Here is a 22,216-nt window from a genome sequence, read left to right on the forward strand (position 1 = left end):
AATTCATCCAATAGATCTTTACCACCAGTCCAAAACATCAGCACATCGTCTATGTACCTATGCCAAGACACAATGTGGCACAGGTACATGACGAGGGCATCGTTGCCAAACAGGTGGCGTTCCCACTCCCCCAGGTACAGGTTTGCCAAGGAAGGAGCACAAGTGGTCCCCATGGCTGCCCCCTGCACCTGGAGGTAATGGGCGCCATCAAAGATAAAGACATTATTCTGAAGAATAAATCTCAAACAATCCAAGATGAATCGATTGTGTGGTATCTCACCCACATCCATTTCACTCAGAAATCTGCCCACAGCATCCACTCCCTTCTCCTGTGGTATGCTGGAGTACAGAGCCTCCACATCCAGGGTCACCAACAGAGCATCCGTGGGTAGTTGCAACCCCTCCAAAAGGGTGAGGAGGTGCAATGTATCCTGTACATATGAGGGTAACCGATGGACATGCGGTTGCAAATGTCTATCCACGTAAACACTTATTTTTTCGGTGAGGGATCCATTACCCGAGACGATGGGACGTCCTGGAGGCCTAGATGGATTCTTATGAACTTTAGGTAGCGCATAAAACGTCGGTGTGACAGGGTTTTCGACTTTTAAAAAAGCGCCGACTTCAGCCGTGATGACTCCCTCACTTATAGCCGTGTCAATGAGGTAAAAAAGACTTCTCTGATTGGTAATAACCCTGGATGCGGAGACCCTGCAGTACCATTCCCTATTCTTGAGAATTTTTTGGCACATGTAAATATATTGTTCAGATCTCATGATGACCACATTCCCCCCCTTGTCCGAAGGTTTGATAATAATATCTTTATTTTCACGTAATTCTTGCAACGCTTGGTATTCTTCCAGCGATAAATTAGGAGTTTGATGTTTTTCAGTCCATAACTTACGAACATCATCCTCTACCAAGGAGACAAATGAGCTAACACTAGGACATAAGGAGAAGGGGGGGAATGAGGTAGAGCGAGATCTGAACTGTTGGTTAATAGAATCACTCACAGACCTCTCCCCTGAACTGAATCCAAATAAATTCTTTCCCTCAATGTGATCACTTTCCTCGCTCAGCTTCACCAGATCCATTAAAGCTCTGTAGTCCTGATTGGACCAATCTTTCCAATCGGAAATCGTACCTCCTAGAGGAGAGTTTTCCTTCCTTTTCTGCAACATTTTTTTTTTTCCAAATAAGTTTTTATTGGAAATGTTTAACACAAATAAACATACAGGGAAGTATGACACGTAGAAAACATTGTGTACAGCATCAAAATATGAACTAAGACATATGGATGAGTTCGTGGTAAAGGTACAGTATTTATGCTGGTTCATGTTGTGGGCATGGTTTGGATGAAGATAACATACAATGGACATGAACCTGGTTTCCTCTAATAGTCTTCAATGCAAATTTCTGGATAAAGGGGTCATAACACCATCATTAGGTAATAAAAGTTATCCATCACGTGTATAGTAAGGAACTACAAGATATCACATATGTATCTCAGGAAAGTAAGAGATTGATGTACATCAAAACTTAATTATATTTATAAGAAAGTAGAAATGAAGTGAAGGGTAGCTATAGTAAGATCTATATAGGAAGACAAGAGGAAGGGGGGGGGGGGAGAGAGAAAGGAAGCGAGAGGGGGTTGGGGAGGAGATACTTAGGGTGTAGGGGGGTATATCTGGTCCCGGTCATACTAGCTTTATGATCTTGGTTAGGTTGGATTCTGTGATATATTCATCATAGAGGGGGTAAGATCTCTATGTAGAATGCTCTTGGCTTTCTCTGAGTCTCTAAAGTCCATCCATATAGCCCATTTAGTGACAAAGGATTCAGCTTTGTCTGAGGTCGGGGTAAATAGGTCCTCCATGCGCATAGTATTGTTTATCTCTTTGAAAAGTTCGGCCATAGAGGGTATTACATCAGATTTCCAATGTCGGGCGATTAGTAGTCTAGCTGAGATAAGTAAGATTGGAGTTATTGATTTTTTAATAGTGGAGGATCTGCCGGGTAGTAGGGTTAGTAGGGCTGTTGATGCTTTCAATGGTAGAGACTCACAATACATCTGCTTATGGATCTCAAACACCCCCACCCAGAATTCTTGTATTTTGGGGCATTCCCACCAAATGTGAATATGAGTTCCAATAGCTTGTAGACATCTCCAACAGTGGTCCGAGCTCTCCTGGTTATATTTAGACACCTGAGATGGTACTCGGTACCATCTAGCAAATATTTTGAAATTCCTCTCCTGAAAGTTTAGAGAGACTGAGGATTTGTGTGTTAGTTCAAAGATTTTTTCCCAATCTTCTGCGGGAAGAGTCTGACCTAAGTCCCTATCCCAGGCATCTGTTAACTTGAGGAGATCTTTCTCACTGTTAGTGCATACCAATAAGGAATAAATCTGAGAGACTTTGTGGTTTAAAGAGGCTGTGGTAGCACATAATCTTTCAAATGGCGTTAGACTTCTGTGTATATTAGTTTTGGACATTAGAAGTTTGTAATACCAGGAGAGCTGGGACCACATCAGCCAGTTCACTTTGGGGGGGTTCTGGAGGTTACCTATACTTTCTTTGGGCATGAGCCTATTGGAAGTGATAATATGTCTCACTTGGGGCCAGAATTTCCTGTCCCAGCCCAAGAAGGAAAGTTGTTGTACTCCTGTAGCTAGGTTAGGATTATCTAGGAGAGGGAGAAGTGGGCTATAAAGAGTGGATAGTCTAAGTCGGTCTCTGATGTCACGCCATTTTCTTAAAACAATTTGGGACCAGAAAGCAATATCATCGGATGCGGGTTTTAAGTGTGGGGGTATCCATAGCAAGGCTCTTGGGTCTAATTTGGATGTAACTGATTCCAATGTGACCCATTGTTTGTTGTCTCTATCCTGGAACCAATTCAGTATGTGCATTAGTAGGGTCGCCTGGTAGTATGTTTTGATGTCAGGTAAGCCCATGCCCCCTTCTGATTTAGGTCGTATAAGGAGTTTAAATTTTGTCCTATGGGTTTTACCTAGCCAAATAAAGTTTAGCATTGTCGATTGTAATTTTTTAAGAAAGGGGGAGAGAAGCCCAATGGGTATAGCTTGTAGTATATAGAGGATTTTGGGAAGAGTGTCCATTTTAATAACATTTATGCGGCTAGACCAGGTGAGTCTAAGGTTGATCCAGTTATCTAGTTCTTTTTGGATTTTACTGAGGAGTGGTGGGTAGTTAAGTTGGAATATTTTTCTGGGATCATTGGGTATTAAGATTCCCAGATATTTAATGTGGCTGGGCTGCCATCGGAAATTAAAAGACTTTTTTAGAGTGTTAATTGTTAGTGCTGGGAGATTTATATTCAGTGCTTCGGTTTTTGTGATATTAATTTTGAAGTTGCTAACTTCTCCGAATTTATTTAGCTCAGAGAGAATGTGCGGGAATGCAATGTGGGGGTTAGATATGTATAATAGTAAATCGTCTGCGAATAACGAGATTTTAAAATGATGGTCCCCTACTTTCACCCCCTGGATTGAAGAGTTCTGCCGGAGCGCTATTGCCAGATGTTCCATACAGATTACATATAGCAGGGGGGATAGTGGGCATCCCTGCCTAGTGCCGTTAGCAATTCTGAAGGCGTCCGACAGGGTCCCATTAACTCGAACTCTGGCACTGGGATTGTGGTATAGTGATAGTATTTTATTCATGAAAGCCTCTCCCAAGCCTAACTGCTTAAGGGAAAGCTCCAGAAACAGCCAGTGGACCCTGTCGAACGCCTTCTCAGCATCCACAGATATAATACAGAGGGGTGAATTAGTTTTCTTGGCATAGTGAATCAGGGAGACAGTCTTCAATGTATTGTCTCTAGCCTCTCTCCCTGAGACAAAGCCTGCCTGGTCAGTGTGTATAATCGTAGGGAGTAGGGGTTTAAGTCTTTCGGCTAGCATTTTAGCAAAAAGTTTTAAATCTATATTGATCAAGGAGATGGGCCTATAGTTTAAGCAGTAATTTGGGTCTTTGTCTGGTTTGGGAATAACCGTGATATGTGCCATCGTGGTCTGAGGTGTGAAAAAATGAGTCTTCAATTGAATTGAATGCCTGCAACAATATTGGAGACAGGAGCGTGGAGAATTGTTTAAAAAAGGTTCCTGAGAGGCCATCAGGTCCAGGGCTTTTCCCTTTTTTAAGAGATCCAATACAGGCCATCAATTCAATTTCCGTAAAATGCTGATCTAATTCTGTGATAATTTCGGGTGATAGTGTGGGCAAAGGAGTGGCATCAATATATGAGGCTATTTTATCTTTTAGTTTGATTGGATCCAGGTCATGGAATTTCCCTTTAAGGTTGTATAAAGAGGTATAGTATGCATTAAATTCTTTAGCTATGTCAGATGTTTTAACTTTGGTCTGATTTTGTGAATTTTTAATGGAGAAGATATTTGTGGAGGGAGTAATAGGGTGAAGGGATTTAGCTAGCAGGGGGCCGCATTTACCTCCTCGATGAAAGTACATACTTCGGGATTTCTCTCTAGCTATCAAGGTGTTTTGATCTATTAAGGATAAGAGGGTTTGTCTGGTATTGGATAGTTTGAGGTCTATATCGGGTGAGTATTGGTCTTTTAGTTTGTTCTCTAGGTCTTCTATCTCTAAGAGTAGTTTGGAGATTTGCTCACTACGTTCCCTTTTGAGTCGAGAGCCATGAGAGATGAAGACCCCTCGTAGAACACATTTTAAGGCTTCCCACTTAATGGCGGGTGAGGTTTCATCGTGGCTGTGGTTAAGAGAGAAATTTTCTATGGTTTTTTGAATGTCTGCTACACATATGGGGTCATGAAGTAAGTTATCGTTCAGCCTCCATTGGCTCTGGGCCCCCAGGGATCTATGTAGAGCAAATGAGCAAAAGATTGGGGCGTGATCTGACCACAGTCTGATGCCTATAGACGCCTGAATATTCCTGTCGAGGAGTCTCTGAGAGGTAAGAATATAGTCTATTCGACTATGTGATTGGTGAACAGGAGAGAAAAATGTATAATCTCTATTTGTTGGGTAGAGAGTTCTCCAGGCGTCTATCAGGCACAGAGATTGAAGTTTAGATTTAATTTTTACTAGAACTTGTTTAGAAAGTGATGTTCGCTGGGAGGAAGAGTCTAGTATAGGGTTAAGGCATAGATTGAGGTCGCCTCCCAAGATTATGTTGCCCTCTGCAAATTGTGATAATTTATTTAAGTATGTGAGTAACGTAGTACCTTGATTCTGGTTTGGGAGATATATGTTGGCCAGGGTATATTTTATTTCTTGAATTTGTATTATGAGAAAGATATATCTTCCTTGGGTGTCTATTTGAGAATTAAGAACATTTAAGCTGAGGTTTTTGTGGAATCCTATAGAGACTCCTTTAGATTTGCCTAGGGGGTTTGGGCAGTGGTACCATTTGTTATAGTATCTTGATTTGAATAAAGGTATTTCCCCTTCCCTGAAATGGGTTTCTTGTAGGAAAATGATGGAGGCGTGTTGTTTGTGGAGGTGGTATAAGATCTGGGACCGTTTGTTGGGAGTATTAAATCCCTTAACGTTGTAGGATGCTATAGTGCAACTATCCATAGTCTGAGATTGGTAGCAAGTAAGTAGTTATTAACAGGGCCGTCTCACCCATTAGGCAAGAATAAATTTTCGCCTGAGGCGCCGGGAGTGGAAAAGGCGCCACGCGGGGGACCGCTCACCGTGGCCACTACTGCAGTGTGTTTTTTTTTCATTAAATGTCATGCTCGCGGTGGCGGCCACGCCTCTGCTGCCTTCTGGACCGCCCCCTCTCCTCTCTTACAGAGCGAGCAGCCGCACGAGTACTTTGTTTACTTCGTGCGGCGCCGCCTCTAACTCCGCCCCCCGCCGTCAATCATGTACGTGCAGCCAGCGTGTGACGCACCAGGCATTCGGGTGCCACGCCGGCTGCAGACAGGAGTCTGTGTCCGCTTGATGTGTCCCCCTCAGATGCATAGGGAGGTGGGGGCAGGGTGGTCGCAGCCAAAGCCCAGTGACGGCGAGGAGGAGGCATGGACTTCAAAGGAAGTTGCTGCCGGCGGGGTCGGGTCGGGGAAGTGACTCTGGACGTCTGGTCCCGCCTCCTCCTTCATCCTCCAATGCAGCATCCAATCTCCCTCCACCGCCTCCTCCCTCTTCCAATGCGGCGTCCGCATTCACTCATCTTTCTCCCTCCGATTCGCCCTGAAGTTGGACTGCGTGGCTGGCCGCCCCTGATCCCAGCGTGAGGACCTGGAAGCTAATCACTGCAGGAGATCCCCAGCTGCTAGCTAGTAAGCCACATCACCCTCCTCTCCCCCCACTGTCACCCTCCGCCCCTCCCCCCACTGTCATCCTCCTCCCCTCCCCCCACTGTCATCCTCCTCCCCTCCCCCCACTGTGACCCTCCTCTCCTCCCCCCACTGTCACCCTACTCTCCTCTGCACTGACACTCTTCTCTCCCCCCCACCACTGTCACCCTCCTCTCCTCCGCACTGTCACTCTTCTATCCCCCCACCCCCACTGTCACCCTCCTCTCCTCCCCGCACTGTCACCCTCCCCTCCTCCCCGCACTGTCACCCTCCTCTCCCCCCCACCACTGTCACCCTCCTCTCCTCCGCACTGTCACTCTTCTATCCCCCCCCACCCCCACTTTCACCCTCCTCTCCTCCCCGCACTGTCACCCTCCCCTCCTCCCCGCACTGTCACCCTCCTCTCCTCTGCACTGTAACTCCTATCCCCCACCCCCACTGTCACCCTCCTCCCCGCACTGTCACCCTCCTCTCCCCACCCACTGTCACCCTCCTTCTCTTCACTGTCACCTTTCCCTCCACCCAGTTTCACCTCCTCTTTCACTCTACTTTTCCTTCCCACTGTCACCCTCCTCTCCATCCAGTTTCACCTCCACTGTCACCCTCCTTCTCCCTACTGTCACCTTCTTCTCCACCACACTGTCACCATCCTCCTCCTCACTGTCACTCTCCTCCCCACACAGTTTCACCTCCACTGTCACCCTCCTCTAACCCACTATCACCTTCCTCCTCACCCAGTGTTACCCTCCCATCCCACTAAGCAGTTCCATCCCACCCCACCAGCACCCAATGGGAGGGGGAACATTTAATGCATTTATGTCCTGAGGTTTGCTGCATTTAATATATTTGTGGGGTAACGTGTTTTTCACAGGAGTAAGATGTACCATTTGCTGTATTTAATGTTTACTGCATTTTATTGTGTGTGGGGTAATGTTTATTGCATTCCTGTTTGCTGCATTTCAAGCGTTGGCGGTAGCGTTTTTTGCATTTCAAGTGTCGGCGGTAATGGGGGTTGCATTTCAAGTGTCGGAAAGATCGTTGGCTGCGTTACAAGTGTCGGAGGTAGTGGTGGCTGCATTACAAGTGTCGGAGGTAGTGGTGGCTGCATTACAAGTGTCGGAGGTAGTGGTGGCTGCATTACAAGTGTCGGAGGTAGTGGTGGCTGCATTTCAAATGTCAGAGGTTGTGAGTTGGTTTGAGCTGTCACTAGGTGTAGGTGGACAAACTGTAAGTTTTGAGGCTAAGTTTGAATGACGCAGCTGCTGCAGCACCACTGATGATGATATCAGCAGCAAGCAATCATGCTGTCTGCGGTGATGCTGCAGCATTGCTGCTGCTGAATCTTAGCCTCAGTCAGAAAGAGACGACACACTACAACATTTTTTTACTTACCCGGGGCTTCCTCCTGCCCCATAGCATGGATGCGTCCCTGGCAGTCATCCCGTTGCCCTCTGTTTGTCCGCAATCATCCCTGGTAACTGGCTCAGTTGGGACCAGTCTGAGTCAGCCAGGGCCTTCTGGTCATGCAGGATACCTTTAAGGATATAGCGTTTGTTTGTGTGTGGTGGGGGGCACAGAGGGGAGGGGACTAAGGGCTGGCGCTACAGTATGTGGTGGGGGGGGGGTGCCCACAGGTTTTCTTGCCTGGAGTGACAAAATGGCTAGAAACGCCCCTGGTTATTAAGATATCATTTACCACACAAGATCTAACTGGTATCTTACCTTTAGGGAAGTCGACATCCCCCCCTACCGGGGAAGAACATGCGGGAGAAGAGAGGCGTAGGTGAGAGAAGGAGAGACAAAAGAGAGATTAGAACTATTAACATAAATCTCAGGTCTAGGGAGAGCCTGAGTAAAAAACTCTTGAAAGTTGTCACACATCCTGGTTGAAACCGTATGGTCGGTGTCATCAGGATGAAGGATTTGGTGGGAGATGGAAGCCAAACGTCCGTTCCATTAGCTCCCGTCAAACCAGGACTCTGTTGTATAAATATTAACACATTCTATCTAAAACAACGAATTTCTGTGAGAGACATTTTCCTATGTCTATTTAAATTTCGTGAACTTTTAAGAGCCTTTACGACTCATGAACTAGAAAAGCTTATTCAAGCCCAGTGGGGTCCCCCGCGCAAGGATGTCCAGTGGGTCCGGCATGAAATGGCGTGAGAGAGGGGGGGGGGGCGGCAGGGGAGAGGGAAGGGGACCTAGAAGACCCGGGCCTAGGCGAGTGGTTAGGGGTAATGTTTGAGGCTCGGCAGGTATAAGTTATATAGTGGTGAGAAAAAGGGGGCTTCGTATGTACCCTGTCACCTTAACATTGCTATAATGACCACTTGGTTGACAGGTCAGCAGGTATTAGAGCTTGAGTATGATACTCCTCTCCACTCCCCCCCCCCCCCCCCCCACACACCCACGCACACACACACAGACACCCCAGCCGGGCGCACCTGCCCATAGCATTATTCAGAAGGGCAATGACAATGAGTTAGGTATATAAAAAAAAAAAAAAAAAAAAATGAAGTTAACTTTCACCGAAGGCACCCCTGTCTGGCGGTATGATCAGTCATAGTGCCATAAGAATACAGAGAGGCCAAATGACTATGTTCTCATATTTGTAGGTGACCTTACAGTCGCTCAGAACTGCAGGCTATGGTAAGATTATCTGTCAATGTTGTTTCTAGTGGGTCTGCTGCGGTTCGGGACCCTTTTCCAGTTCTCTCTTTGTGGTAGGGCTAGAGTGTCAGCGTGGATTGGCCATTCCTCCAAAGTAATTTCAGGCAGGTCAAAGGTTTCTCTGACTTTTAGTAGATCCTTGGCTGAGTTAAGTCACCGATTTGCCGTCTTTGCTGATAAATATTGCAAAGGGGTATCCCCAGCGGTACTTGATCTCACGGTCCCTTAGAGCATCTAGCAGTGGTCTGGCGGCTCTGCGGAGCCGGAGCGTGAGACTAGATAGGTCAGGTAGTAACTGGATTTTCACACCATCAAAGTCTATGTCTCCTTTCCGGCGTGCAGCCGCCATTATAGCATCTTTTTCTTTGTAGAAGTGAACTCTGCAAATAATGTCACACGGTTTAGCCGGATCAGATCGTGGGGGGCCTGCCGCTCTGTGGGCTCGGTCGATTTCTATTTTGTTATCTGCTGGGGCATCTAGGAAAAGATTGAATATTGCTTCAGTAGTGGCCATAATGTCTGGAGCTCTAGTTGTTTCAGGAACACCTCTTATGCGTATATTGTTCCTTCTATGGCGGTTTTCCAGATCATCAATCTTCATATATAGGGCTGCAATATGTTCAGAGTGGGCATTGACAGTGTTTGTTTGCAGTTTTAGGGAGTCAGATCGCTTTTCTTGTGTTTTTTCCACCTCCTCCACTCTGTGTGTTACATGTACAAAGTCCTGTCTGAACTCAGCCATATCTTGCTTGTATGTTTCCATTATTCTAGTAAAACAGTTCTCTAGATCCTGTTTAGTAGGGAGAGACCTAATATAGTCGTGCAGCTCAACTTCTACATATGATTCCGCACCATCAGACAACGAAGGAGAAGCCAGACCTGTGGGCCGCTTAGGCGAGGGCTGTGCTGAGTAAGTCTCTACGGAAGTGGCGCCCTCATGGCGGGAATTGTGGGCTTGCTGGGCAGGGGATATCGGCCTACCTTGTGGAGCCTTCATAGGATTAGAGTTCTTTGGCGAAGACTTGTCCGCTTGAGATGGCTGCATAGGGCTGGCTTGCTGGGAGGGTCCCCTTGCCCCCATTTTGGGTGATGCCGAGGAGGTGTTGCTGCTCGGCGAGATGGGAGGGAGGCCATGTTGTTCGCTCTGCGGCGTTCCGGGTCTCTCATCTGGGAGCTGCGTACGCTGCTTTTTGTCCGGAGGACTGTGAGGTTGGTCAGACAAGCGAGCTCCTTTCGTCCCCTGTGCTGTGGGTGAACCCTTTGGCGAGTAGTTTTCCCTTGGTGACTGGGAGCCGCCGCTAGCCTTGCCGCGTGGAGCCTCCGCCATGTTGGTACTCTCTTGGTCCTGCAGTCTTCGCTCCAATGGCCTGAGGAAGCGCTTGATTTGGGAATGTGACGGCGTACTGTGCTGGGTTTTCGTTCCCTTCTTTCTGCCTCCACCCATGGGCTATTTCAGTGGGTTTGTGTGTGTTGCTTTGAAGATTTAGAGTCCGGGCTGCGGGAGCTCAGCGTTAGTGCGTCTTCACACGGCCATTAGCAAGCCACGCCCCCTCTTATGCAACATTTTTAAAACAATTTTGCGTGCAAAAAGATGTAAGTCTTTTACAAACTCAAATCTGTCCAAGGTGCTATTGGGACAGAAACCCAACCCCTTAGCCAGAAGGTCAGTGGTGTGCCTTGAAAACTCGAAGCCAGATATGTTAATAAAATAAAAGAATAGGCCTAAAGTGCTTTAAAACATCTTGCATGTGTATACATCAATCAGGGAGTGTAATTAGAGTACTGCTTCACACTTACAGACCAAACTCACTGTGTAACGCACCGCAAACAGTGGTTTGTGTAGTGACGGCCGTGCTGGACTGGTGCGCACCATGGCGAGAGTGCAGGCCATTGCGGTTCTCAAGCCCATACGGTCGCCGGGCTGAGGTAGCTCAATGACAGAACAACAGTGCCTGTACAGCTGATCTAATTTGGTCTGTCCACAATAAAGCAACAACCTTATTATCTTGGGTGTGCCCCCCCCCCCCCCCCCCCCGAGACACTCATGTAGCCGGCGGTCATTAGTGACTTAGTCTTGGGGCAAGCAGTCACACGGCGTGCAGGCAGAGATGCTGTGTGTGGGAACTGACTTAGTCTTTGGGCGGGCAGTAGCACTCCGGGATCCATGCCTCATTCATTTTGATAAAGGTGAGGTACTGAACACTTTTGACTTAGGTGACTTCTCTTCTCAGTGACAATGCCTCCAGCTGTGCTGAAGGTCCTTTCTGACAGGACACTTAAGGCAGGGCAAGACAAGTTGGATGGCAAATTGCTCTGGCACCAGGTCAAGCCTGCGCACCCAGTAGTCCAAGGGTTCATTGCTGCTCAAAGTGTCTACAGCCACACTTAAGGCCAGGTAGTCGGCTACCTGCCGGTCCAGGTTGGTGGTGGGTGGATCCGGAAGGGCTGAGGCGAGGCGTTGGACTAAAGAATGTCCGCATGTCCGACATCACCATGAGATCGCTAGAGTGTCCTGTCCTTGCCTGCGTGGACATGGGAGAAGGATTACTGGCAGTGGTACCTTTTTATTCCGTTGTGCTAAAGCATAGTTGCCAGCTTGTTCTGCAAGTGCTGCATCCTTTCTGCCTTCTGGTGATTTGGAAACCTCTCCGCCACTTTGTGCCTATACCGATGGTCTAGTAGCGTGGCCACCCAGTAAAGCTCATTCCCCTTGAGTTTTTTTATACGGGGGTCCCTCAACAGGCTGGACAGCATGAAAGACACCATCTGCACAAAATAGGATGCAGACGTACTATCCATCTCCTCTTGCTCTTCCTCAGTGATGTCAGCTAAGTTCTCCTCCTCCCCCCAGCCACGAACAATACCATGGGAAAGTTGAGCAGCACAAGCCCCCTGCGACACCTGCTGCGGTTGTTCTTCCGCCGCCTCCCCCTCCTCCTCCAAAAAACACTTTCCTCATCATCTGACTCCTCTTCCCCACACGACTCTTCCTCCTCCTCCTCCTCCCCCCTCTGTGCTGCCGCAGGTGTTGAGGAATCATCTGGTTCTGCTGAGAATTGATCCCACAATGCTTCCCCTCTGTTCCTGTTCACACTCCTCCACAGCTTGATCCACCACACTATGCATGGCACGCTCCAGGAACAAAGCATATGGTGTCAAGTCGCTGATGGCGCCTTCACTGCGACTCACCAGGTTTGTCACCTCTTCAAATGGCCGCATGGTATGAGCCTGCAGGCATTTCGCATGAGTGCCCAGTACTTCGGCCAGAACATCCCCATCTCACCAGAGCGTGTCCTTTGACTGTTGTAGCAGGCGGTTAAACATCAGGAGCGTTTGAATTCCAGTGAGTCGGGCTATCGCAAATCAAGCGTCTCACCGGCAATTTGTTTCTCCGATGAATATCGGCAAAGCATGCCATGGCCGTGTAAGACCGCCTGAAATGCCCACACACCTTCCTGGACTGCTTCAGGACGTCCTGTAAGCCTGGGTACTTAGACACAAATCTCTGAATTATTAGATTCAGCACGTGTCATGCAGGGTACATGTGTCAACTTTCCCAAATACAAAGCCGAAATGAGATTGCTGCCGTGGTCGCACACCACTTTGCTGGTATCCAGTTGGTGCGGGGTCAGCCACTGATCCACCTGTTTGTTCAGAGCAGCTAGGAGTGCTGCTCCAGTGTGACTCTCCGCTTTGAAGCAAGACATGTCTAAGATGGCGTGACACCGTCTTACTTGGCATGCAGCATAGGCCCTGGGAAGCTGGGGCTGTGTAGCTGGAGAAGACATCGCAGCACCAGTAGAGTTGAAGTGCCACTCAGCCAAGGAGGAGGAGGATGACGACAACGAAGAGGATGTAGCAGGAGGAGAGGAAGTGGAAGCAGGCCTGCCTGCAAGCCATGGAGGTGTCACAACTAGGTCCGCTGCACAGCCACGTACTCCCTGCTTGCCAGGGGTCACCAGGTTGACCCAATGGGCTGTGTAAGTAATATACCTGCCCTAACCGTGCTTGGCAGACCAGGCATCTGTGGTCAGATGGACCCTTGACCCAACGCTGTGTGCCAGAGATGACACCACTTGCCTTTCAACTTCATGGTACAGTTTGGGTATCACCTTTTTTTGAGAAATAATTGCCGCCTGGTATCTTCCACTGCGCTGTCCCAATGGCCACAAATTTTCGGAAGGCCTTAGAGTCCACCAGCTGGTATGGTAGCAGCTTGCGAGCTAACAGTTACGCCAAGCCAGCTGTCAGCTGGGTCTGCCTCTGGCTCTGCCTCTGCCTGTTTTGTCCATATGGGGGTGGGTGGGGGTGAAGTGAAAGGTACGCACTGACTTGACTAATACAATGTGCAGTCACACAGGTGCAGTGAAAGGTATGCAGTGATTGGTATTACAATACAATGTGCAGCTGTCACACAGGTGCAGTTAACAGGTATGCACGGCGTGTGGTCACACAGGTACTGTGAACAATTATGCAATGACTAGTAATACAAATGTGCAGCTGTCACACACACAGGTACCGTCAACAGGTGCAGTGACTGGTATAGAACACTGCTTGTGGTCACGTAGGTAGGTAGGTAGGTAGGTGCACTGAACATGTAGGTATGCAGTGATTGGTATTACAAATGTGCAGCTGTCACATACACACAGGTATTGTCAACAGGTGCAATGACATTGCGTGCTCCCACGTAGGTAGGTAGGTGCACTGAACAAGTGGGTATGCAGTGATTGGTATTACAAATGTGCAGCTGTCACACACACAGGTACCGTGAACAGGTGCAGTGACTAGTATATAACATTGCTTGCGGTCATGTAGGTGCACTGAGCAGGTGGGTATGTAGTGATTGGTATTACAAATGTCCAGTTGTCACACACAGGTACTGTCAACAGGTGCAGTGACACAGCGTGCACTCACGTAGGTAGGTGCACTGAACAGGTGGGTATGCAGTGATTGGTATTACAAATGTCACACACACAGGTACCATGAACAGTTGCAGTGACTAGTATATAACACTGCTTGCGGTCACGTAGGTAGGTAGGTGCACGGAACAGGTGGGTATGCAGTGATTGGTATTACAAATGTGCAGCTGTCACACACACACAGGTACCGTCAACAGGTGCAGTGACACTGCGTGCACTCGCGTAGGTAGTAGGTGCACTGAACAGGTTGGTATGCAGTGATTGGTATTACAAATGTGCAGCTGTCACACGCACAGGTAGTTGCTGAATGTGCTGGGCCTGGCAGTGGCACAGTTGGAATTACCAAGGGGCCAAGGTCCCACCAGCAGCTGTGACTGACTGACAAGGCTGTATATGCAACACAAGTGTCTGTGGGACACACACACAAAAAAAAAAAATAGATCACAAGAACAACATTAGCTCTAAAAAGAGCTGTTGGTGATGAGTGCTTTTTAGTAATAAGATCAGCAAGAAGGAGCAACCTAGCGAGCCTAACTAAGCTTTCCCTATGTCAGCAGCAAGGTTCTCTCCCTTCTCTAATTACTGCTGCCACACGAGTGAGTGAAATGGCTGACGTTGCCTGCGTTTTATAAGGGCGGGGGGGGGGGGGGGGCTCCAGGAGAGAGTGTAGCCTGAGGGGCTACCCTGTGCCTGCTGACTGTGATGTAGAGGGTCAAAGTTGACCCTAATGATGTAGTATAGGGGGCGGGTCGAACTCTCATATAGTTTGCGGTTCACCGCAAACGCGAACCACCAAAGTTCATGCGAATAAGTTCGCGTGCAAACTGTTCGGGCCATCTCTAGTGCTAGTCTTTGAACCCTTTGAAATCTGTATTTTTCTGGGAATGTAACCTTGAAGGACCACTACCATGAAAAAAAAAATTGTAAAATTTTAAATACATATATATGTTACGGCCAGAACCCGAAGTTTGGCCACTTCTAGTTCTGGCCGGCCAATGTGCGAAGTGGCCGCTGTGCCGCGGCCAATGTTAGAAACGGATTGATTCCTGCGACATGAATGTATCTTCTGGCCGCAGCGCAGCGGCAAAACGTATAACCACTTAGTTAATTTGTTGCAATTAAGCCGGCGGCAATGTAACAATTCAAGCCGCCGGCTTTTTCATCTGCCTCTCTCTCTCTGTCTCTCTCTCCTCTTATGGCCAGCCGACGGGGGACACGCGTGTCCCTGAGAGTCGTTCGTCGCAGCAGGGGCAGCAGAGCGGAGAGGTTGCAGACATTGCTTCTGCCAGCACCCGCTCTGCAAGAACGGCAGGCTTCCCTGCCGCGACGAACGACTCGGGGGGGGGGGGGGGGGGGGGGGGGACGACACTCGTGTCCCCGCCGGCTGCCCATAGGAGAGCGAGAGAGGCGGGGGAAGGAGAGAGAGGGGGGGAGGGGAGAAGGAGAGAGAGGCAGAGAAAAAGCCGGCGGCTTGAATTGTTACATTGCCGCCGGCTTAATTGCAACAAATTAACTAAGTGGTTATACGTTGGCCGCTGCGCTGCGGCCAGAAGATACATTCATGTCGCAGGAATCAATCCGTTTCTAACATTGGCCGCGGCGCTGCGGCCACTTCGCACATTGGCCGGCCAGAACCCGAAGTGGCCGGCCAGAACTAGAAGTGGCCAAACTTCGGGTTCTGGCCGTAACATATATAAAAAGTAAAATGCACCAGAAATTACTTTTTTTTTCTACGTTGCTGTCACTTACAGTAGTAAGAAAATAACAGACCTGACATTTTTGACTAGCCCATCGCTTCATGCGTGATTCTCTGTATTGCACTCGCTGACTACCACCTTGTGTCACTTCTCCCATTTGCATCTAAATTACTTGATTGCCACACACAGTACATACTGAACTAATTATCTTCTAACTCCCTGCTTTTAGTTCCACCCTGGCTTTTGCACAGACTGCACCACAGAAACAGCTGTACTAGATAACCAAAAAACACTGCCTATATGAATACTGCATACTACCCCCCCCCCCCTTTCTTGTCCGTATCATTATGTACCCCATGTTTGTTTTTCTTACACTGTTCAGTGCCATGGAATATGTTGGCGCTTTATAAATCAATAATAGTTACCTTATTCTTTACAAAAGCACTTTCTGAAAAGGATCTACCTAAGATTGCTGGACAGCTTTTCTACTTGTTTGCACATTATTTTGACAGTTGGACTGGGCAACTGCCTTTCAGTAAGTGTGTTTGTAAATAAAGAAATATAAGAGAATGCCCCATGTAGAGATGCACTAGTCCAAAACTTGTCAGATCTGTTGGATTTTAATTACCAGTACCTACTGTAAGTGACAGGAACATAGGAAACCTGTAAATATAGTGCATTTTACTCTGAGTGAAATTTACAGTCTTATGTATATATTTTAAATATTACTTTTTGTGATTGTTGTCCTTTAAATGTAGGGGAGGAAAACCTAGCTAAACAAATACAACACAAATTAATGGATATTGCTTTTTCAATAAATACATTTTTCTTCATCTACTTTTAGGACTTGTTTGAAGATCAGATGATGTCTTTGGTGCCATTTATATAAAACTATAGAACATTTTAATGGGTTCAATAACCTTCAAGAACCATTATATGGCTGCTATATTCATTTACATTAGCTTGTCTGCTTTATCTTGTGTCAGACTGCTTTTGTGTGTGATGGTTATGCCTGGTAAACACAATGAGATTTACTGCCAGATCGATTATTTCCAACATGCTCAATCTGATTTTCTGATTGATTTTCAATTCACTGCTATGGAAAATGCATCGGAAAATCAGATCAGACGTGTACCAGGCATTAATCTTTAATCAAAGGATGAAGGTACAGTATAAGGTGGAAATAAAGTTTTCTAGCTAAATAGAACCACAACTGGACAACCCTGTGTTTAGTATAAAATTGTTTAATAAAGCATTTTTATTCTCAGTAGAACAGACGTTTTTAGGCATAGGCGTTCCAGGCCACTGTCTGGAGCCCTATTGGTACCTCTGAATGAAGTCACACCCCCATGATGGTTTGCAGCTAGACTTAAGGCTTGACAGGTTATGTCCTTACTCAGTCTCTACTCCTCAATCTATAACCGTGGCTCTGAGCCCGGCCCACGTCTTCACCTATAGACAAGCCCTCACGTGAATAGGACACGTTACTTGTCTCCTGACTATGGTTATCCCCAGGTCTTAACATGCAAGGCATACAGACTGCAGTAGAGAGGAAAACACTGTTAGAGCCCTAATAAGGCTAGTAACACAGTTCAATAGTTCATCAGTATCACACAGGGTTATTACCTTGATCAGAAGGATGAAGCAATCAGCGTCGTTTGTCAGTAATGGCAGAGATAGCGAGTGCAGATTCTCCAGCATCAGTAGAGGAATCAAACAATCCACAGGCAAGATTAAGGCAATTGGTAAACCAGGTATGAGACAGTTCAGGCAAGTCTTCATGCAAAGTTATTCAACAGATAATGGATGATACAGGTTATGAAATAGTTCATGCAAGTCTACATGCAGTGTTATGCAACAGGTAATAGATGATGCAAGTTATAACACAGTTCCTATTAGTCTGCATGCAAAGTTATCCAACAGGTAATGGATGCTCCAGGGCAGCATGTGATATAGTTTATATGAGACTGCATGCAAGTTTGTTCAAATGACTGACAGGGATAGTTGGAATATACTTATCATCCAGTTTAGGTAGTATGCAAGAAGTATGCAGTACCAGGCAATGGTCAGTCCAGGCAGCAGACAAGAGTATCCAGTAACTAGCAGAGGTCGGTTCAGGCAGCAGACAAGGATTTCCAGGAATCGAGCAGAGGTTAATCACAACAGACAAGGAATAGTCAAATACAAGCCAAGGTCAATATCCAGCATATCTTTGACAAGTGAGGACGCACCCAGCAACTAGCCAAAGCTATGCTTATCACGGGCGATGACTGGAAGCACTCTGCAGATTTACATACAAGTCATCATCCGATCAGTGGCCGGCCACACTCCGCACATCCAATCACACAGCAAGGCCCTGCCTAGGTGTCAGTTGTAAGGTCTGATGCCACTATTATTTTACCTTTGCTGAGGGCGTACTGGGAACGCCTATTAGAAAGTGCGGCCTTTGAGCCAGTAACAGCGTCATCAACACGGAACAAGCGCCGAGCACCAAAGCAGCGGATTCCGCCAGGGTCTCAGCGGAATTCTCAACCGACAAAGACAGATTCCTTATACAGTCATTGTGCACTTTAGAAATTCAGAGGCCCTATAGCAGAGTATTGTTGCACCTTACACTACCCTTACCCCCACTTCATACTTACTTAAACTATACAACCCCCACTGACCCAATCACAAAAAACTCCAATTGTGAAACCCACTTCCTTAGGCAAAATTATACCCTATGACATGATTAGATATTTATATAATTTTGGCTTCATTATAGCATAACAATACTGTTTTACGCCTCACAGATACTCCAATAATTTTTTCCTGAGAAAGCGGGTTTCTCCCTGCGAAACAAGTCACAATAAGTTTACCACAATCTCCATTTTAATCTGCTTTTAATATGTTTTATGATTTATTGGTGCCTCTATTAGGCTCCCTGCACACTGCATGAGATTCCAATTCCGCTTTTTTAATCGGTTTTTACATCCGATTCCGATTTTTAATCTTTACTGCATGCTGCATTTTTTGATCCGTTTTTCTGTTGAATGTATTCAGGGAAAATCAGAATTGAAAATCTGAATCGGAAACGAAATCGGAATCAGAAAACGGATTTGCAGTGTGCAGGGAGCCTTATTGTGATCATTGATATCTATATATTACACAGGTTTGGTTAATATTGTTCCATTAAGTTTTAATAAACTCTCAAGAATAGCAGTAAATCATAACAAATTAAAAGCCATTTGGATATCAACATGTGATTCAAACAGCTGCCATTGCTTACGAATGCTAAGTAAAGTATTCCTCCTTTATTGGTATAAGGTAATTTTACAAGCAGATGAATCCAAGTCTGTTATATTTTACACACAGGCTGAAGACAGGCTGGTCGGTTCACACTAACCAAACAGACAAACAGAGAAAGAATCAATGTCTGAATCCAAATGAGATGTCCTCAATTGTAGATGTCATCAGAAGAGCTGAAAAAGTGGATGTCCTGGAGCAGCAGAGGATTGGGTAAGTCTGACATTCGAACATTTTCTCATCCAAAGCATTTTTTGTTTGTTTGGGTTTTTTTTTTTTTTTTTTAGTTAAAGGACAATTTACGTGAGAGGGATATGAAGGCTGCCATATTTATTTCCTTTTAAGCAATACCAATTGCCTGGCTGCCCTACTGATCCTCTAATACATTTAGCCATAGACCATGAATAAGTATGCAGCAGATCAGCGGTTTCGGACTTTGTCACATCTGACAAGATTATCTGTGTGCTTGTTTCGGGTGTGATTCAGTCACTACTACAGCCAAATAGACCAGGCAACTGGTATTGTTTCAAAGGAAATAAATATGGCAGCCTCCATTTACCTCTCACTTAAAGAGACTCTGAAGCCAGATTAAAAATGGCTTTTTACCTTATATTCATCTGAGGCATGTTTGCCCCTGCTAAAACGCTGCTATCCCGTGGCAGAACGAGAGGTAAAACGCCATTTTTAATCTGGCTTTAGAGTCTCTTTAAGTTGCCCTTTAAGAAGTATGTGGATGGGTTGGATGACATTCTGGATCATTTCGTGCAGTAGTGACAATATCTGCAAATCCCCGGTATGAATATTTTTTTTTTCTGAATTTTGTACAACTGAATAAACTAGTGTACAAAAAAATGTTTAAACACAAACATTGTGCTCCATTATTGCTTGTCGATTAGCAAGCAAACCGGCAAATCAATTGGAAATCAGGAAGCCTGTCTGTCAAGGATACTCAGAAAACAAACCCAGCATCACCATCGAGGGCAACTCAGCAAATAAAGCCAGTTCTGTAAATGGGCAAGCATGCTTATTGACAGAGCAAAATCATCCACCAGGCAACCTAGGCAGGCAGGGCCGGGCTGAGGCAGAGGCAAGAGAGGCTCCAGCCTCAGGGCACAGTGTAGGAGGAGGCACACAACTCACTTAGTTATCATTCCCCTATTGTGTTTGAAGTAGAGAGAAATAATAAAAGGGGATACATGGCAGTCACTGCAAGCCAGATAACTAGAGATTAAGGTGTTGGGGGCCCTGGGGCGTCTCACAGCAATCAGCGTGTGACGGCTGGGGTGGGGGAGGGGGATGGAGGGGCGCACTTTGGTGTCTTAGCCTTGGGTGCTGGAGGACCTTGTCCCGGCTCTGTAGGCAGGTGCCTGATGCCCAGTGGGTGTCAAGGGGCCCATCTGCCACCTTATTTGGCCTCTCCATTTTAGCTTACCAAAAACACAAGGACGCCCCATATCAGCTACGTTACCTATGGGTCCATTACATCTTACTCCATCTCTGCTTCTGGATGTATGGTTTTCTCATGCAGAAGGTGATTTGGCCAGGCAGAATCCCCAGGTAGGCTGCCCAGAGAAGTGTTCATAGAAGGAATGCAACAGCTATGATTATTTTACTATACTTTTTTGTATTCTGTATTTTCTTATGGATATAAAGTAAGATACAGGTAGTTCCTTATTTACAAACCGGTTCTGTTCAGGGAGATTGTTAGTAATTTGAATTTGTTTGGAAGTTGAGTCATGTGGTATTCATAGTTAAACGTGGAGAAATGAATTACTGTACTTAGCGCCCCTTGCAGGCAAATACATGTAATGATGCTATTTTGTGCAGGCCATATGAGGACAGCCCAGGCTGTCAGGGATGCCAAGCTTAGTGGGTGTGTCACTATGTGATAATGGGGTATAGTCTCAACATGTGTAGGCATCGTATATTAAAGGACAACTGACGTGAGAGGAATATGGAGGCTGCCATATTTATTTCCTTTTAAGCAATACCAGTTGCCTTGCTTTCCTCCTGATCCTCTGCCTTTTTATACTTTTGATCATAGCCCCTGAACAAGCATGCAGCAGATCAGGTGTTTCTGACATTATTGTCAAACCTGGCAAGATTAGCTACATGCTTGTTTCTGGTGTAAGTCAGACACTACTGCAGCCAAATAAACCAGCAGTGGTGCCAGACAACTTGTATTGTTTAAAAGGAAATAAATATGGCAGCCTCCATATTCCTCTCACTACAATTCCACTACAATACCACTACAATACCAAGCTTTATACAAATCATGTAACACGTTAGGTAATTTGTATAACAGTTGTATCTTTAACTACATTGTCTGGTACCCAATGTTGGTTTGTGTATACTAGTCCTTATTAATAGGTGAAAGTTACAAAGACTTGTTTGAAATTTTGACCAGTGCATGTCTCCTCTCCACTGTCTTCTCATATTTGCATTGTCTCTGTGTGGAAATGTTCCCTGCAAGATCTGAAACACATCTGTGTTCCTTACACTAACCCTAATATTACCCACATTTTCCCCCTAAAGATTTTCACAAAAGGAAACCCATAAAATGCCTAATAGTCCAGCCATTTTCAATTTACCTATTACAGTACTCTATAAAAAAAAAGCAAGTAGTTCATTAGGATACCGAAGGTGACATGATGAGATAGACGTCTATGTACAGTGCCTAGCACACAAATAACTATGCTGTGTTTCATATTTTATTTCTCTGCCTAAAAGAGTTAAACTTCAGGTATGTAAGTGGCAGGATTGGGTCAAACTACAGTGTGACCCTCACTGGTAAGAAATTACAACTAAGAAAATGGCTTCTGAGAGCAGGAAAGAGATGAAAGGGGTCAGTAGTTCATAGATTTTAGCTCTGGCATACTTAAAAAGTACATTTAAATTTAAAATAAAACTGTGGAATATCTTAAGTCAGGAGGAGGAGGAGGATAGATACAATTGTTTATTTCATTAATTTATTTTCACCTTCAGTGTGCTGAAGTCACCTTCAGTGTATTAAAGTGCACCTGAAATGGTGCCTACACGAAGAGGTACCTGGAAAGAGAGGACATGGAAGGCTCTATGAGATCCAGAGCCTTCCATGTACATAAGCGCGTATCTAACAGGTTTTTTTGTTGCCTGGCGCTTCGGGTCCGCTGTATAATACACTTGGGCCCATATGCAATAAACTTTTTGCCATTCAAACCACCAGCAAGCAAGAAAACTCTCACTCTCCTAGTTTTTGGTAGTTTTTTTCTTTTGCAATTGCAAAGTGCTGAAAAGTTAGTTTAAATTAAAGATGAAAACTCAGGAGAAAAAAATAATTGCATGTGGGCCTTGGT

At 46.0% G+C, this 22,216-nt stretch overlaps 1 protein-coding gene across 4 annotated transcripts in view; it reads left to right on the plus strand.

The window, feature by feature from the left end:
• The window catches only part of RPH3AL (rabphilin 3A like (without C2 domains)), a 372,551-nt gene that overhangs the window by 105,345 nt on the left and 244,990 nt on the right, over nucleotides 1–22,216 (plus strand). For all 4 annotated transcript variants that reach the window (XM_068268620.1, XM_068268618.1, XM_068268619.1 and 1 more), the window contains exon 3: nucleotides 18,951–19,094. In XM_068268620.1, coding sequence (XP_068124721.1) covers nucleotides 18,951–19,094 — 144 coding nt within the window. The remainder of the gene's footprint in view (nucleotides 1–18,950; nucleotides 19,095–22,216) is intronic.

This window comes from Hyperolius riggenbachi, chromosome 2 (assembly GCF_040937935.1).
Source record: "Hyperolius riggenbachi isolate aHypRig1 chromosome 2, aHypRig1.pri, whole genome shotgun sequence".
Classification (NCBI taxonomy): Eukaryota; Metazoa; Chordata; class Amphibia; order Anura; family Hyperoliidae; genus Hyperolius; species Hyperolius riggenbachi.